General features: G+C 39.5%; 2 protein-coding genes across 3 annotated transcripts; one reads left to right on the forward strand and one right to left on the reverse strand.

Moving 5' to 3' along the window:
* The first annotated feature begins 1,123 nt into the window (after nucleotides 1-1,123).
* Nucleotides 1,124-7,867, forward strand: cmasa (cytidine monophosphate N-acetylneuraminic acid synthetase a). The gene is made up of 8 exons (XM_069672031.1): nucleotides 1,124-1,477; nucleotides 2,628-2,770; nucleotides 2,908-3,063; nucleotides 3,689-3,825; nucleotides 4,576-4,670; nucleotides 4,976-5,147; nucleotides 5,234-5,399; nucleotides 5,518-7,867. Exons 1-8 carry the CDS (start codon nucleotides 1,257-1,259, stop codon nucleotides 5,712-5,714), a joined length of 1,287 nt encoding a protein of 428 aa, XP_069528132.1. The 5' UTR covers nucleotides 1,124-1,256; the 3' UTR covers nucleotides 5,715-7,867.
* Nucleotides 7,868-7,869: 2 nt separating this feature from the next.
* LOC138600572 (E3 ubiquitin-protein ligase TRIM39) lies at nucleotides 7,870-17,644 on the reverse strand. Of its 2 annotated transcripts, none has more exons than XM_069672030.1 (15): nucleotides 17,544-17,644; nucleotides 15,140-15,281; nucleotides 14,634-14,865; nucleotides 13,656-13,840; nucleotides 13,369-13,473; nucleotides 13,189-13,284; nucleotides 11,867-12,100; nucleotides 11,629-11,776; nucleotides 11,183-11,230; nucleotides 10,974-11,000; nucleotides 10,743-10,807; nucleotides 9,346-9,456; nucleotides 9,053-9,171; nucleotides 8,317-8,413; nucleotides 7,870-8,206 (listed from the first exon to the last, which is right to left on the reverse strand). In XM_069672030.1, the coding sequence occupies exons 2-15, from the start codon at nucleotides 15,278-15,280 to the stop codon at nucleotides 8,054-8,056; spliced, it is 1,761 nt and encodes a 586-aa protein (XP_069528131.1). In that variant the 5' UTR covers nucleotide 15,281; nucleotides 17,544-17,644; the 3' UTR covers nucleotides 7,870-8,053. The 2 variants fall into 2 exon arrangements, with proteins under 2 accessions (XP_069528131.1, XP_069528129.1); XM_069672028.1 differs by having other exon boundaries at nucleotides 13,656-13,843.
* Between the last annotated feature and the right edge of the window lie 743 nt (nucleotides 17,645-18,387).

The following is an 18,387-nucleotide window of genomic DNA, read 5'->3' on the forward strand; positions in this document are numbered from 1 at the left end:
CACTTATGTGATAATACAGTAAGTGACTGTATTAACTCCAGTGGACACTGCCTGGTGTACAATGGCAAACAGCTGATGGTGTGTTTATTGTTTGGGTGAAGAAACCATTAAATGTAAAAACAAACAAACAAAAAAAACATGAGATAAACGGTAAAAAAGATAACATGTAAGGTATTTAAAGACAAAAATTGGCAATAGACCTGTGCAGCTACCAGGCCGAGCTTGTCGGTCAGGTACTACAACCAAAGTTTCAGCAGTCAGACTCAGTTTCCTTTTATGTAACCATACTTTGACACCTCTGGTATCTGACACAATTACAAGTGTGTCCTTAAAAATAATTAAATGGTTTTTTTGGCAACTAATTGGAGTGACAGAAAGCAGCTGTAAACAAAACATTGACATATTATCTCCCCAATCAACATTATTAGCAAACAGCATATTTACACACCCAGCAAACACTTGATACAAACATTCCTTTTAAATTGTATTTGAGGTCATCAAGTCAAATATTCACCCTCTTTTAGCTCTTGGTTAGCTTTTGGACTCTACCAGCTCCTGAGGGAAATATTTGACTCTTTAGCTGCTTAGTGCTAGAGCTGGGCTAGAAGTGGACATGTTTTTTCCTCATAGAAAACAGCAGACTGCTTCTGCTGGAAAGGATGCTGATGACAGCATTGAGAGTTAACCAAATAATAAGCTTAAAGACACTAAAATCTGAGGGGAGCTTCCAGTGTGGGTTAAGAGTTAACCCCTTTCATCAGACACATAGTCGTTTGATACCTTGTAATAAAAACATTGAATATAGCTGCTTTAAATCAAGAATATATTCATATATATTTCGATAATTCATATCTGACCTGATAAAAGAAGAGTAGGACACAAATCAATAAATGAATACATTTTTTGTTTTGTTTTTGCAGTTTTAGAAAAAACAGTCGAAATGTGAAGAATAAAGTCCAAATGTTAAATTCACAATGTGTAGAAAAACGTTAAAAAAAGATTTCGACAGTTTTGTTTTATTTGTATTGCACATAACGTCTCCGGAGGTGGCGCTGGTGAGCCAACTCCTCAAGTTAGCAACCACAATTAAAGAACAGAAGAAGAAGAAGAAGAAGAAGCCGGAAGTTAATTCATATAAGTAGCCGCCGCGCTGAAAATTCCTTCTTCAACAGCCACATTTCAGCACTGTTGAATTTCTGTATTAGCTTTAATTCTACCCTCATATTCGGACTAACCATTTATTATCTACAGTCGTTATGTCTTCCCTGAAAAGAAAGCTCCCTGGTGATAACGGTGAGCGGGACGGGCAGCCCGGCTCCAAGAAGTCCTGCACGGGAGGGAAGAGACACGTAGCTGCCTTGATTCTGGCGAGAGGAGGGAGCAAAGGGATCCCTCTGAAAAACATCAAAATGTTAGCGGGAGTTCCGCTCATTGGATGGGTGCTGAGAGCTGCTGTGGACTCTGAGATGTTTGACAGGTAGATGAAATAGTTGTAGGGTATGATACTGCTAGTGTGTGGGGTTACTTTCACTGCTACTGTGACACCAAAACCTGTAACTGATATCCTTCAACTTTCCTTTAAACACATGTCTTACTTCATCCTTTGTTTTATAATGTTTACGTATGTACTATTTATCCACCTGTTTAACTCTTCATTACTGCCTTATTATCCTTATCTGTACCAGAGCAAGGATAACTTAAGTATCTGTTTTTTAATGTTATTTAAACATTGTTATTGACATTTAAAAGAAAAAGAAAAATTTTAGGAAGTTATTTAACTTTAATTAATGCTTAGAGGGGACACCTAATTAAGAGCAGGATATGTGGATAATCTTTCAGGAAGTGAAGACCCTTGTTTCTCTGAGGATTTTATGCTTTTTATTGTGGTATTGAGAAGCCATTTTTAGTATTGCTTGACATGATCTAAACTTACCGATTATCAGAATTATAATTAAAGAAAATTATTGTAGTTATTCTTAGTTGCAAGTTGCAACCCTAGACTTATATAGTTCCTGTTAGGGATGCACAATATTATCGGCACATTATCGGTATCCGCAGATTATGGCTTGAAAATGACATATCGGCATCGGCAGACAATTTTTCTGCCGATATTTTCTGTCAATTAAACAACGCTTTAAGTCTGCCTAAATGCTCGGTGATTCCCTAAAAAAGCTTGACGAAATGCTACGACATTAGCTTAGCTCGAGTGTGCACGGCACTGCCTCTTTAGTCAGCGTGAAGAAGGGGGCAAGATGTCTGCGGTGTGGCAGTTTTTGGCCACTATACTAAGAGTAGGCATGATGTAAATTCCACTACAGGGGAGACTTGATGTTCTTTGCAATTAGGGGAAACACATGCGCCTAATATATCGGTATCGAAATCGGCCAAAAGGGTTTGAAAATATTGGCATATCGGCAAAAACTCCAATATCGTGAATTCTTAAAAATAAATGATTCAACTTATTGTTAGTTGCTAGTTGCCGCCTGACACTTCTCTAGTTCCTGTCATTTGTCTTTCTTTACTTGTTATTGAGATAACCCATGATAATCGGGTTGCATCTTAATTTATCTAGTAGAAAAAGTTCTATTTATCATTTCTTTTCTTTTTATAATATCTTCTTTTCCCAGTGTGTGGGTATCGACAGACCATGATGAAATCGAGAAGGTTGCTAAAGCCTGGGGTGCTAAGGTGCATCGCAGGAGTCCTGAAGTCTCCAAAGACTCTTCCACATCACTGGACACCATCCAGGAGTTCATCAGGCTCAACCCAGGTACGCCACCCACCAGGATGTGAAAAGGAGATCAGATAGTTATGTGCTTAACTCCGGCGTGTGTCTGTTTGATTAGCAAGACTGAAGACAGGGAAGCTGTTTAACTTTTAAGAGCACGCCTTGTTGACTTTTTGCAGAGGTGGATGTCATCTGTAACATTCAGGCTACATCCCCGTGTCTCCATCCGTTCCATCTGAAGGGGGCGCTGGAATTGATCACACTGCAGGGCTTTGACTCGGTGTTCTCGGTGGTCCGGAAACACCATTTCCGCTGGCAGGAGGTCAAGAAGGGATGTAAGTCAACAGACTACATAACTTTTGTTTTACAGCAAACTGTTTGCTGTTTGGTTTTATTTTGGCCCTGTCTGTCTCCTTTTATTGTCAAGGTACAATTACACAACATTCAGTTGTTTCAGTTACACAACCACCTCCAGGCGTATTTCGGTAACAAATGAAGCAAGTTGATTTAGCAATAAAAATGATGTCACTCCTTTGAATTAAAGCGTTTATGATTGAAGTGCTTATTCAGCTTCCTACCAGAGCCCAATGGATGTGGTATTTATATCATAGAAGTCCATTACTCTGTTTGACCAAATTACTGCAAAACTAACAAAAATAGCAACAGCCAGAACTCGACTTTATGTGATCATTTGCTAATTGTAGCATGCTAACTTGCTAATGTAAGATGGTGAACATGTTAAAAATTACACCTGATAAAGTTAGCACGTTACCATTGTCTTTATGAGCCATCTGTTATTAGCATTTAGCTAACAAAATAGTACAGTACAGCTTCACAGAGATGGTGGCATTAATCAAATGATCCTTTGCCAAATCAGACCCCACGTGTAAAGAAACTGTTGGAACAAAATGATGTTTGTTGTGGCTGTTTTAGCTTTAACTCTCCCCTTCCGCCTTCTAGCTGGTGAGCTCACCACACCGTGTAACCTGGACCCCGCCAAGCGACCGCGGCGTCAGGACTGGGACGGAGAGCTGTGTGAGAACGGCTCCTTTTACTTCACCACCAGAGACCTCGTTATGAAAGAGGGACGTCTGCAGGTAAGGTGGCTGCAGAGTTCATTTTGGCAGCTATTTTATATTTAGTCTTTAGACGAAAATGCTTCTTAGTTTTAGTTGCATTTTTACCCTTTTTTAGTCCAGTCAAAACATTTTCTCTCTTTCAACTAATTCAACAGCCTGATACAGGTAAAATCTTTTCATGCGTCCTTACATTAATTGTGTTCTGACGGTGTTCTCCACGGGTGATATAATTCTTTAGCTGAGGTTATACAGTCATGGCCAAAAATATTGGCACCCCTGCACTTCTGTCAGATAATGCACCACTTCTCCCAGAAAATTGTTGCAATTACAAATGCTTTGGTATTCACAAGTTTATTTCTTTTATTTGCATTGGAACAACACAAAAAAGCAGAGAAAAAAAGTCAAATCTGATATCATTCTACACAGAACTCCAAAAGATTATTATCTATTTTTATGTTGCCAACTTGTCGTCTTCGTCACAGAAAAAAGGTTGTTGTCGAACATTTAGCGTCAAATTTTTCGTTAACGACGTTAACACTGGTTGGCTGCACAAATGAATGTATTTCATGATTTTATGTTTCCAGTCTTTTAAGGATTTTAATGTGCCTCACATGAAAAAATGTGCTAAGCTCTGAATGTGCAGCGTGTGTCCATGCAAGGATTATCTTGGATTTTGAAGTTGAAAATGTGTAACTTCTACAATTTAACTAATTATGAACTTTGTGTAACAGCATTTTGAATGTAATTTCTCTGTTCCCTTCCCTCAAGGGTGGTAAGTTAGCGTACTTCGAGATGCTGCCAGAGTACAGCGTGGACATAGACGTGGACATCGACTGGCCTGTGGCAGAACAGAGGGTTCTCAGGTGAGATAAAAAACACACTACAAGGCAGAGATGTGATCGGGGTTGGCTCTGCCTCTTCAGCATCCTCCGCTCACTCCTCATACTTTCTAAATAATCTGTTGTACCACTTAATTTTCTGAACGTTTGGCAAATTTACCAGTCTTACCAGATGGTCCCAGTTTAGAGTCTTGCTAGACCTGTATCAGATGTTAGCTGATTCTTTATTTCCTCCCTCCTTTCTTTCTGCATCGGTACAATTATTGCATGGTGTTGGCGTGTGCTGATATTCCATTTCCTTCTTCTTGAATCTGTGCTTCTATCCACAGGTACGGTTACTTCGGTCGCAACACGCCGGAGATGGTCCACCTGATGTTCTGTAACGTTTCCGGCTGTTTAACAGAAGGGAGGATCTTTATGTCTGTGTCCGGAGAGGAGATGGTGTCCATCAACACCAGAGACACCATGGGCATCCGCATGCTGCAGAAAGAAGAAGTGGAGGTCTAAATCCGTCAACATCCTTAAAGCTCTGCTGAATTGGCTCATGTCATAAAGGCCACACACAACCCTCTGTGTTGCTCCACCAGGTGGTGCTGTTGACCTCCAGCGCGGACCCCGTGGCCCAGAAGCTGTCTGACAAACTGGCCAAGAAGACAGGCTGCAAGGTGATGGAGGTGGGGGAGGAGCCGCTGGATGTGTTGAAGAAGGAGGTGGAGCAGAGGAAGCTGGACTGGAAGGACGTGGCGTACATGGGTGAGATATACCTATTAACAAAAGCGTTCTCCAGACGCGGCATGGTGTAATAAGAGATACCCAATGTAGTCTATATATTATGATGTTTATTTCCTCTTCCCGTGTTTTCTCCTCTCAGGTAACGATATACCCGATGTCAACTGTTTGAACCTTGCCGGTTTGAGTGCCGTACCGAGAGATGCTCCAGTGGTTGCCATTAACTCTGCGAAATACACCTGCCACAGTGTCGGGGGAAAGGGAGCCATGAGGGAGTTTGCAGAACACATTCTCCTGCAAAAAGAAAAAGCAAATCGACCGCAAGAACTTCTAATTTAAAATAAGAAGTTTAGAGTTGATGTAGTTTAAAAATATCTGAGAAGCATGTCTGATTTTTAGAGAGAGCAGAGATAAATTAATCAACTTGTTTGCAATCAAGACAAAGATTGTTCTGCATGCTTCTTAGGTATTTTCCAAAAACGAAGGAGTTAAAGTGATGCTGTGAAAACCAAAATGCAATCAGCAGCTAACAAACCTTGAGGTATTGAAGCACTCAGGGCTTGAGGCAGAATCATCTCCTGGTCGGCCGAGGTTGAGCGTAAAGACACAAATCTTTAATCCAAAAGAAAACAGGATAACTCCACTAACACATGCACCAACACTCAAACCTCTAGGCTGGAAACTGCTGAATAGTGCCCCAAAATCTTAAAATACGGTTATATTAAACAGAGAATGTGTCTTATTGTTATTATAAATGTTTTATTAGAGATTCAGCTTTTTAAATTTAAAATGCCTTCTGATTTAATATAAAAGTGAAAGCATTTTAAACCAAAATATAATTGTTCAATGACAAAAATCTTCTTTACCCTTCAAACCGAAAATGTCCCACTCTCGGAACAGCTGATCTTCCCCGTCATGCCTTAAGAACAACCTGTTTTATAACAGGTTTATACGCTGTCTTGCCAAGATTTAGATGAGAAGATGGACATACCTCCCTCATCTGTCCGGTAAACATGAAGCTAAATACAGGACTCTTAACACAAACACTAGAAACAGGGAAACAGCTAGCCTGGTTATCAGAATCTATTTGTTAAAACCTGTGAAGCTCACTTGTTATTACTGTGTTGAAAAACAAGTGTGTGTGGTTTTACGGGAAGTTTATGACTTATTATTTCCTGGCAGGGAGCAGCAACTTCTTGTGAAACCACAACTTTAATTTAATACATTTTTTTCCCGCCTAATGCTGGAATGAGCATTGAGTCAACTTTGGGACTGCCTGTTGCTGGTGGTAACTTCCTGCTTCTAAATAGAAGGATTCATCTACATATGTTTTATCTGCTGGTGGGTATGTGCCCTGATAGACTGCTTTATTGTTAGCTAGTTTTCAGGTTAACAATGGGGATGGATTCATGTGGGACAGGACCTTCATTTGTACTGTTTTTCAGTAAGTTGAGCAATAATGTTTGTGTGTTTTAATTCATTGATGTATGAGGTATGGCAATATGAAATTCTGTGCTGTTATTTTTACTAGGCACTGAGGTGGTTGATTGTTTTGAATGTTTACATGTGGTTAATTTCTGTGATTTTATTTAATTGTGCATTATACATCAATTAGTTGTGTGAATCATTTCCAATGAAGTTGGCTATTGAAGATGAATGCAAGTCTCTGTCTTCTGTTTTTAATATGCAGCAGAGGTGTAACAACAAAGCTGTAACACAAAACACCAAACCAAAGCCCTTACAAGGAACACTAGAGATTAAACCAATGAGAAACAACCAAGCAGCAACCTCTTGGGCCTAAAATTAAAGCTAACATGGAAATGCCAAACACTGCAGTTCCTCTAATGGCCACTTGAGGCTGGCTCCAAAAGTGAGTCAATCCCCATTGACCCCCATTAATAAAATGTCCAACTTTACAGTAGAATTAAACATGTTTACAGCCTATTACAAAACACATTGTTTAGCTAATTTCCTTATTTGTGACAATATAAATATATAAAAAAATATAAAAATTTGAGATAGCAGTTGTTTAAAAAAAGCCTTGAATTTGACATTTTGACGGTCATTAACTTGATTTTATTGACCCAAAAGTGACCATATTTGGACGAGAGGGTGGAACTGGAGAGGAGTTTGGAGTTAGCAAACGCTTAGTAATCAGCTAATGCTAGCGCTAGCTTGTTTAACAAGGTGCATCTTTCATTCATGGAAGTTCTTATATATTAGGGGTTTGGCTAACAAAAACTTGACACAAAAATGAAAAGATTGTCTTTAGTACAAACAAGACATAAATCATGGGGAAACAGCTAGCATGCTAGCATGGCTCTGCCCAATGTTTATCAGACCACCTAAAGAGCTTTGAGTTGCTGCTAGTTGGATTTTGTTTCGACAAACTCTTTGCAACATAATTAAAGTCGGGCTATTCCCCTAAAACACAATATTGAGATCATAACCAAACCATATCAAGAATAATATAAAATACAGACATAAAGATGTATCAGAATATGACACTTTAATAAAAGATTGTACAAATACAACATTAAATTGGTTTTAATTGTATTAATAAACTCAGCATCTTCTGCTAACAAGCTTTTAAGAAGTCAACAGTGAATATTTACATAAAAAAATAAGAACAGGAGTTGTCTTAGAGGAACAACAAACAGCTTTCAGATTTTTTTCTGTCACTCTGTCAGCGTTACAGGCGTGATAATCAGAGGCCCGTCATTCTTTCCAGATTTATTCGTGCAGGGGCTGAAGAAGGGGTGGATGCATTCGCTGAAAGTGTCATTGAACGTGTAGATGTGGATTTTAGAGTCAACGTTGTAGAAAGACACCTGTAGAACCACAATGATATAGAGTGATATTCAGAAACAGAGCTTTAGAGATCATAAACTTGATTGTAAAATGTTGTGAGATAAAAGAGACGGATGGTGTTGATATTAACCTGTCCTTTCTCATAGTCCACAAATACCCCAATCTTCTGTGGTCGGAGATTCACAGGGACGTCTGTGGAGGGTTCAGTGCGAAAGGCATACTTGTTCCTGAGGAGAGGAATGATGGAGGAAAACCAGAGAATGGACAGGATAGTAAATTGTAAGAATGGGTGAGAAAAAAAGAGGAAAAAATAAACGAAATTAAAGAAAAATCTGTAAAATAAACAGAAGAAAAAGTTGTGATAGGATGCTGAGAAGATTAAAGCTGCTTTATCTGACATTTTTGGCCACTTGGGGGTAGCAGAAACACTGTAAACACAACAGAGACATAGTATTACCTTATAAAGATGTAATGGCTAAGAAGTTAGGAAAAAGCTGCCAATTTACTTATCCAGCAATTAGGGAGCAACATTATTTAATTTCAATAAACAGTTATTATAAACAGTTATTACTACAGCTTTTATTACTGTTTATGCACAGAGCAGCCATCTTGGATTTTAAGGTCAAAGTTGATGACATTCTTCCTGGTTTCAAAGTTGGAAATCTGACTACAGAGGGTGTTCCACTTCAAATTTCTGACTGGGACAGAAGAAATACTAACTACCCAGTTTACAGCTCAAGTCCAATACTCGGTCTCCTTTTAGCTCTGTTTTTTGTCTCCACCACTTTTGCTGCTAAAAGCTCAAAAGTGTTCACCAGGTAGTGGCTCACTAGTTCAGTAACAAGTACACCAATGACTAAACTTACTTGTCTCTTAGGCTGAGGAACCAGTATCCGTTGCTTGGGGTAACATCAATCTTCCCCTTCCTGTTGACTGATTGTTTGGCCACCCCAAGATCCCAGTCGGTCTTCCCGCCCACCTCCACCTGTTCACAGGAAGCAGATTCACACTATCAAACACTAACATGTACAATACTCTCTCTGTGATTGTTGTAGCGTACCATGTGTCATTTTGAAGCATTTTTCTTTAGAAAAGAACCAGGCAGATTGGGAATGATTCTGTTTGAAATAATACAGATGTAATGGAGGGTGTCTCTTACCTCCCAGTAGTGTCTCCCAGAGGAGATCGTCTCTCTCCCCAGGACACAGACGACTCTGTCGAACCTCTCTGGATTGTCTGGAAGCAGCTGGTGGCGATCTCCACACCTCACCTGCAGATATATATATTTTTTTATCTAACCTTTATTTTACCAGGAAATTATCCCACTGAGATACAAGATCTCTTTTACAAGGGAGTCCTGGCCAAGACGGCAGTATAAAAAGTTTCACAAAAAACAAACAACAGATTAAAGACAGATACATATAAGTTTCAAGTGCAGAGCGTACAACTGACTAAGATAATTGCATTTACTGATCAAATGCTCCTTAATTCGGCTCATATAGACTTCCAAGCTAATTCATTTCTCTAGTTTGAGGTGACCCTGTAGCTCGAAACCATGACGAGGGAGCAAAGGCATTAAAAGCACTTTTACTGATGACAGATCGAGTTCAAGGAATGACAAACATTACATATCCATGTGACCGAAGGCTGCGGCCAATGAAAGTTTTCGGAGACAGCAGAGAACATAAGTAAGAAGGCAGTTCATGTAGTGTCGCCTTGTAAAGATTCCTTCCTGCAATTATATAATAAAGACAAGCCAACTTCCTCATTCAAAATGCAATGATGGGTGCAGAGACCTGTTTGGTTAAAACCAAACAACTACAGTTGGCCAGTACTGTGCATGTGCCACGTGCTTTGTATTTAATTTGGATTTTTGATAACTCCTTCCTCTTCAGCCTCCCTCACAAATCCATCCATAAACTTCAACTGGTCCAGAATTCAGCTGCCCGTGTCATTACTCGAACCCCCTCCATCCACCACATCCCTCCTGTCCTCCAACAGCTCCACTGGCTCCCGGTTCAGTTCCGTATCCAATTCAAAGTCCTCCTGTTAACATTCAAGGCCATCCACAACCTCGCCCCCCCATATCTGTCCGACCTCCTCCATGTTCCCACTCCCTCCCGCTCCCTCAGATCCTCTTCCTCCTTACACCTGTCTGTCCCCTCCGCCCGACTCACCACGATGGGGAGCAGAGCATTCAGCCGCTCTGCTCCCCGTCTCTGGAATTCATTACCACCCCAACTCAGAAACATCGATTCATTCCCCGATTTTAAATCAAAACTCAAAACACATCTGTTTAAATCTGCTTATTCCACATGACGCTTATTGCTTGGTCACTTTTGTTTTTCTTGTTTTGTTTGTTTTTTCTCTCTCTTTTAATGTGTATTTTGTGTATATATATATATATATATCTATGTACGGTGTCCTTGAGTGCCGAGAAAGGCGCCTTCAAATAAAATGTATTATTATTATTATTATTATGTGAAACTTTAATACAAAAAACAAGCTCAGAATAAATACTTTGAATGATTGTATGATATAAAAATAGAAACTTACACTCTTCATGTCTTCTGACAGAATCAGTCTTGGATGGGAGGTGTTGCAGTCCATAGTCACATCCACTGTGTTGAAAGAAGGAAAGAAATGTAAATAATGTCATATATTTCTATATCAAGCTATGTTTGCTATACGACTGTGTATTAGGGCCATCGTGGGTAAAATATTCTTTGATATAATTAAGCTGTCTTTTTTTGTCCATAATATTCAATTTGTGTGACTGTAACATACCTGCATACTCCTGTACCCTCTTTATCCCTGCAGAAAAACAGTGTCAGACAAATGTTGTTAATACTCACTAACGCATTGTATAGATTTATACCGTTCAAGCTAAGATGGATAAAGAAAGGTAATGGTGTGAATCTGAAAAATTTAAGCTGAATGACAGATGTCATTTACTGGTTTATGTACAGTAAAGACCTTTATTTAAGGACACTCACTGGACTGTGTTCGGACTGGACTGGGTTCCAACACCAAGGTTGGAAAACCTGGAGAGGAAAAAGGAGCCATGTATCAGGAGCTTTTTGGAGAAAGTCAGTTGAACATATTCCAATATTTTGTCCTTTGAATTGGGGCCATTTTTGGATTAGTATAGAGTTGGTTAAATCACTTTGTTTATTGGCTAAATTCAGTCCTTAAAGTCTGACACACTGATATAACACAGTAGGATAAAGAGCCCATACTAAATTCTACCACCAGAGGTATCTGTTGATATATCTATTGACGTAACCAGCTTAAGGACTCACAGAAAAAGGGTGCAGTTTACATACTCATTTGTGATCTTCTCTATCGTTACCAAAATCATAAATATCTCAGTAAAACATTCTCCCTGTTTTCATCGTCTGTTATCTTTGTCAACAAGCCTCGTGTTTTGCATTTCACTGACCTGTTTCTGCGACAGTCCTCAGCTCTTTCTGGAACCTCTCCACCTGAACTGCCAGCGACCTATAGATGGTCCCTGTTCCTAAGTCAGAGTTCACTGACACACAAGACCAGTCTTTTGCAGGTGGAGGATTGGCGAGGACTGGGAACGTCTGGAAAGTAAGTGAAAATGACCCTGAATTTCACTCTTCTTATGATTATTTATATATCATCAAATTGAACTGCGTTGAAACTGTGCCAACCTTGACACCGTGTAGGGCATCGTCTAATTGGGTGAGCTCGGCAAGGGCCTTTTCTCTCCTCCGCAGTTCTTCGACCTCCAGCTCCAGTTGTCTTATCATAGCGTCGGCCTGGTGCTCGCCGGCCCTCCGGCTCATCTCCATCACCTCCATCAGCTCTGCCTGGGAGCGCTGGATTGCAGACACGAGCGCAGAAAACAGGCAAACGCTGCCCGCCGTGTCTCGCTCAAATGTCAGCTGCAGAATTTGTGTTTTGGTAAAAACCCAAAAGTTAGGGACAACCCTGAAATATGGTTAAACCCCTCAACCACCAACTTCAGATAAACAATAGAGAGTGAAAATAAATTTGGGTGGAGCCCAATGTGCCCCTAACAAATTTTGGTGGAACCCGAAACAAAAGTTGATTAAACCTTTGATTTTAGAGGATTACCAAACTAGAATTACCGCCTCGCGGCTGTATGCCTCTGCCAATCAGTCAAGTTGCAGTTTACAACCATGTCTGTCCAGACTCATACAGTGAAGACTTTGAAGGAATTTAATAAAAGGTATAAAGTATATTTCTTGGTGAAACGTGGATGCTTCACACGCATCTTCAGGCCGGCAGCACAGAAGCTCTATACAATCACTACAGTTTCAGGGTGGGCACCAAAGATTAGTGTCACTGATTCAGTATCTGACCGAATGTGAAATATGGTCACAATGTCCCCTTCTGTTCCTGAGTTATGGCCAGAAAAGGGTTTTTGCAGAACATTATGTTGTCACAGTGAAGTTGACTTTTGACCTTTTGGGTATAAAATGTCATCACTTGAATATCTTATCCTCTTAAGCATTCCTAAGATATCGCATTCACAAGAATAGAATGGACATGAGGTCACAGTGACCTTGACCTTTGACCTTTGACCACCAAAATCTAAATCAGTTCATCCTTGAGTCCAAGTGGACAGTTGTGCCAAATTTGAAGAAATTCCCTCAAGGCGTTTCTGAGATATCGTGTTCACAAGAATGGGACAGACAACCCCAAAACATAATGAAAGCGGACTAAAACTTTGGTGGAACACCAATGTCCAAGCAAAAGCCAGAAAAAATTATAGTTGTCGTTGCCTTGAGAAAGGAGTGAACCAGACAGTTCTGGAAAAAAAATATAAAAATGCATGAACGCACACATCATTTTGGCGACCAAAGTTGAATGAAAGTCTGATGTTAGCGGGAGCAAGTTGAGTAAATCTTAATGTTGGTGATTGTATATGTGAATAATGGTTGAAACAAGATGACAGGAGGATTTACAGATTTCCACACAACTGTTTACAAAAGTGTGTTTGTCCTACCTCCAGTTCAGCCACTGACATTTTGATTTCCTCGATCTTCCCGATTCTTTGTCTGATCATATCCTGGATCTCCTTCTCTGACACACTTAGCTGGGCCTGGTTAAAACAAAGAAACTACAGAGGTTAATTCCACAAGCTCTAAATGACTCACTTCTCGGTTTCTCCATCATGTTTTCCCACCTTGGTGTCCCTCCATTGGTCTTCTACAGTCACTGTGTCATGATCCTTATGGTCCTCGGTCTCACAATCAGGACAGATACATAATCTGTCAGTCCTGCAGTAAATCTGTAATCAGTAAGAGAGAGTGTGTGTTGTAGTGTCAAACCTTTATCTGCAATGGAAATTTAATCAGCATAGAGTTCCCAATATCATATACAATCTTTATGACCTCCAAAAAGCACCAAGGACTTTTGGAATCTGAAAATCACTGACAGAAATTGGTTTGTAATTTTGTAGAAGTATAGTACCATTATTCCTCTGTGGTGGATCTCACAGAGAGGTAGGCTTTGGCTGCTTGCAGCACCAGTCACTGTGAACCTTCTTCGGTTGCTGGTGCGATAGGTAGGGGGAGGTGGTGGAGGAGGTCCAGAGGGGGGCATCATGAAAGCAATTGGACTGGAGTTTGGTACCGAAGATGCCATCAAGGTCGTGTCTGCTGAGAAACAAAATCAAGGAAAATTTTAATAGTCTAAGATGATTAATTGAGGGATGTATTGCCCTGTTGACATTGCAATGTCTTGCCATCCAAGTGCTCCTGGTTTCAATTGCTGCTGTGCAACATAACTCTGACAGAACAGTCATATATCATCTGCAAAATGTGCAACTATTCTGACCAGACTGGCTCATCAACTGTGTATGAATGAATACAGAATTTAAAGTATGATAAAAAAATGTCATTATTGTGTGTGTATGTTTAATTAAATTGCATTCGGCATTTGCATTTGGTACTTTTGGAACTTTTGCCTAGTGACAGCAGTAAGTGCAAAGATTTCGGTCTGATTTGCTACTGTATTACTTAGATGATAAAGCAAGCAATGACTTAGAGCTACCTAGTGACTACCTAGTGGCCTACGAGATGCTACCACAGCAAACTCTCAATTAGGATAGAGGCATACCAATATGTATCCAAGTTCTGTTTTAAATATGGTTATTTTGGCCACAAAGAACAAGATTGCAGCAAACAATATGTCAAAGCAAGTATTTCAGAGTTGTAATGAAATATTAATGTGGTTAGAAAGACAGCAATGGAATCGGGCTGAAGCAGGTCCTTTGTACACTTAAGTGCTACAGTATTAATTATCATGTTGGCACTTGATGCTAAATGACTGATATTATCCAGTTGGATATATCATAACCATCATGAAAGGGCATTTACTGGGATCTTGGGATTGAGACTTTGAGATCGATGTTATGATATACCCCTTGAACGATAAACCCCAATTGACCTGTAGCCTCATGGTTCCACTTCACAGGAATTTTTGGCAGAGGTCGAGGCAGCTTCTTCTTTAACTCATCGAAAAACCCGTTTGGTATTCCTCCGTCTGCCCCTTCACTTTTCTTCTCTCTCCCCACTCCTCTCATGGATCTGAACTGATCAGTTATTTCTCGCAGCGTCCTATTGATCTGGAGGTCTGGACGCTTTTGGAAGGTCTTCTTACACAGAGGACACTGGCACACCTGAGAGAGGAAGGGTGAATTGAAAAGCAAATGAAAAGAGGAACCACAGAAGACAATAATTATGATAGAGGAGAGACGGAACGATGGGTAGTCCAAAGTGCAGAAGGAATGGATCGATTGTGTCTTTTAATCAATGCCCAGTCTCAGAGCTGTTCTTAAAAGGTGTAAGTTAAGTCTTGTACATTACTTGCCCTAACTTCCTTCTTTAAAGTTCTGTCTTTTAAACAAAGCTGATCGTTGGTTTCAAACACAACACCCTTACTCTTGTACATACCTTAGAGCCATCCCAGTATCTGCTGATGCAAGCCATGCAGAAGCTGTGGCCGCATGGAGTCGACGAAGGGTTAATGAATGCATCAAGGCAGATGGAGCACTGGAACTGCTCATCAGACAGAAAACTGCCGTATATGGACATCCTGTGGAACGCAAAAGAGAGATTAATACACACTTGAATCAAGACAGACCAATTTTCCAAACAAAAACATCAACAACATGTACAGACTACCAAGTACATTTCCTCTTGCTTGCTTGAGTTTTCAACGGTGCAGACATTGGTGCTGCTTTCCGTTTTGTTCAAGTTTATTTAAGTAAAAATAGTGGTCTAGTCAGCTGGAACCACAGAGACTCTTTTATAACTCTTACTGACCAATCCAAAAGCAATGTTTTTCAAAATGTATTTAAATGTCTCAGGAAGAAGCATTTCATGAAGCTCAATATAGGAGAATTGGGATGTACTTTACAACCAAACAAACACCCAGACAAAACATCCAACTTGGCCTTACCTTGGTAAAAAGCGATTACTCTGGGCATTGACTCAGAGATGGCTTTGAAGTGGCTTGGTGGTAGAGCCCACATGACCACTCAGAAGATGGGCTAGAAATGGGCATACCATGGCATACCAGCAAACATGGGTACTGGTTGGGCCCCAGTTGGGCTACATTCTACCTATTCCATTTGTCCCCACATGGGTGTGCTGGCCAGGAATATTGTAAGTATTAAACCCTTCCCTAGACATGTAGTTACCACCAACCGACACACCAACTTTCCGAGTGAAAGACGACCAACTTTATCACTGAGCCACAGCCAAAGCTGAACTACTGCTCTAATAGAGACAGGGTATGACCTTCTCTTGTTAGGTTTACAACTGACCCAAATGCAACCTGTGGGATCACTGTGTTAAAATACCTTTGGCCTCGAAGATGGAATATTCTGTCACACCCATGATTTTTACTCGAGCATCAACCTCAGGAAAAACATTATGCTTTTTGGTCCACCACTGGTGAGGTTGAAATATAGAGAACGTGTCAATGTCTTGTTTGTTCGGTCCAACAGTTTGATATTTTTAGTGAAATTGTAGAAAGGGTAGTTTATCTCTTGGTTTGGATAAGGAAAAGTAGTAAGAATGGGTTTTCAAGAAGAGCCTAATGCAGGGAAAGCTGAAGTCATGACAGATGAATGGACACATTATATAACGCAGAAAAATAACCCGTCTCCATCAATCAGATTGGAATGGTCAGACGACTTGAGGAATGAAGTTGGGCAAGATTCTGTCCTGCACTATCAAGAACAGCATGAACTAACACTCACAGACTTCTTTAATGTTGTGAGACAAATTCCTTATGTGCAGGTAACATTTGACTTGATTCCTAAGTTGGATTGTATGAGACGCTGTAGTTTAAATATCAATGTTTTAGTTGGAAATAATACTCAATATAAAAGTGTTTTTGTTACTGTGGTAAAATACAGCAATAAACCCAATGACAGCCACAATTCCACTAGTTAAAAGCTGAATATAAACTAAAGAAACCAAGACTTGAACACTTACTGGCCTCAGTAAAAAGTGGTGATTGCATGAAACTAGTGTGTCCTAAGTTACAAAAAAAAAAAGTACAACTTCTGTAATCATGTCAGAAACATAAACTAAAACGGTTCTCCTTATAAAGTATACACATTGTTCTTTTCCATTCTTTCTTCCATTGCAACATGCAGCTTTGAGTGTAATTACCTTGAAGGAAATAGGTTTGCAACCAATACATTTATTTATTTTATTTAACCTTTAACAAGGAACAAAGAACCTTTTTTTACAAGGAACAAAGAAGCATTTAAGATTACATTTCAACGTATTAATAGAGCTTTCAACAGCTTTGAGACACTCAAATTAATAATGGAATCAAAGCCAAGACTTTAACTATACAAAGTGCTTTACTGAAGTGTATTCAAACAACTGTAAGCCTTTAATTGCTAGAGGAGACTCTGACCTTACACTTTATGTTACTGGTTTAAAGAAAAAACAACTCTCCTTTACTGCTGGCTCCTTGAGATAATGTTGATTTTGTGGATTTAGGAATTAAATGTAATGAGCAACTTCAATTTAGACCTGAAATGATAAGTTGATTAATCAGTTCGTTTTTTGACAATTACAAATTTTACATAATTTTTCAAGCACTTAGAGGAAACCTGAGTGTTCATTGAATATCTTCTGGGTTTTGACAGTTGGTTGGACAAAATAAGCCCTACACAAATTGACAATGTAAATTGTATTACTTTTGACATTTAAGAACCACCAAGACATGGGTGGTAGAAGAAATCTCCCATTAAGCACATAAGACTCCTATTACAACCCCTAATATTTTAGTTCAGATTAGCAATGGACATAAAGAAAGAATAAAACCTGTTACCTTCCCTGTTGGTGGGTCTGATATTACAGTAGTATCCAGAAAGCTCCAGAGATGTCTGTCAATGTTGTATTGTGATCTTTTGAAGAAGTGCGTCTGCTCTGGTGGCTGAGTAGAATGAATGTGTGTGAGGCTTTCTTCACAGTGTAAAAAGGAAAATTACACCACGCCCACCCTCCTGTCTCTCTGTTTGGCAGGTAAATGTAGCAGGACTGGTTAAAGTGAGCCAATGAACTGCACACATAATCGGTCAAATGGCCACAGTCTCAACTCTTAATCTGTGTCCCTGTTTTGAATTTCTTTTGCATTAAACAGGGTCGAATAGGGATTCCAGAAAGCATGTCAACAATGTAAAAATAACGTTGTTATTAAATGTTAATAATTAGACCTACAATTGAGAGAGATTGTATCTGACGTTAAAACACCACGACTAGAATAAAAAGAGTCTTTAAATGAGCTAAAAAGCTCGGAAGAAAATGTACTTATTTCCTTCATCTGAGGTTGTGTTCTCCAGCTTGCTAACTGGCAAGACACGACATGTGCTTTTAGTTGTTGGAGGACTTATTACTCTTTTTATTTATCCCCTTTATCTTAAGCTAGACTAATCACTTGCTGGGCTAATTCTTTGTAATAGAGTAAACAAACCTATATTTCTGAACCTCAAAAAGACATTAAATATTATGTGTTCTCTTCATCAATGTCTAACTGATTTGTAATTGTATGAAACTTAAATAAACAACATTCACAACAGATTAAAGTGAAGATGTGGCTAAATAAAGAAACAGAAAATTCCAGTGAAGATGTTTTAAGACAAACACTTGAATGATTATCTGCTTTGCCTTTGTTA

Source organism: Semicossyphus pulcher, unplaced genomic scaffold, assembly GCF_022749685.1.
Source record: "Semicossyphus pulcher isolate SPU_LCO1_2020_fin unplaced genomic scaffold, fSemPul1.0.p SCAF_21, whole genome shotgun sequence".
Taxonomy (NCBI): Eukaryota; Metazoa; Chordata; class Actinopteri; order Labriformes; family Labridae; genus Semicossyphus; species Semicossyphus pulcher.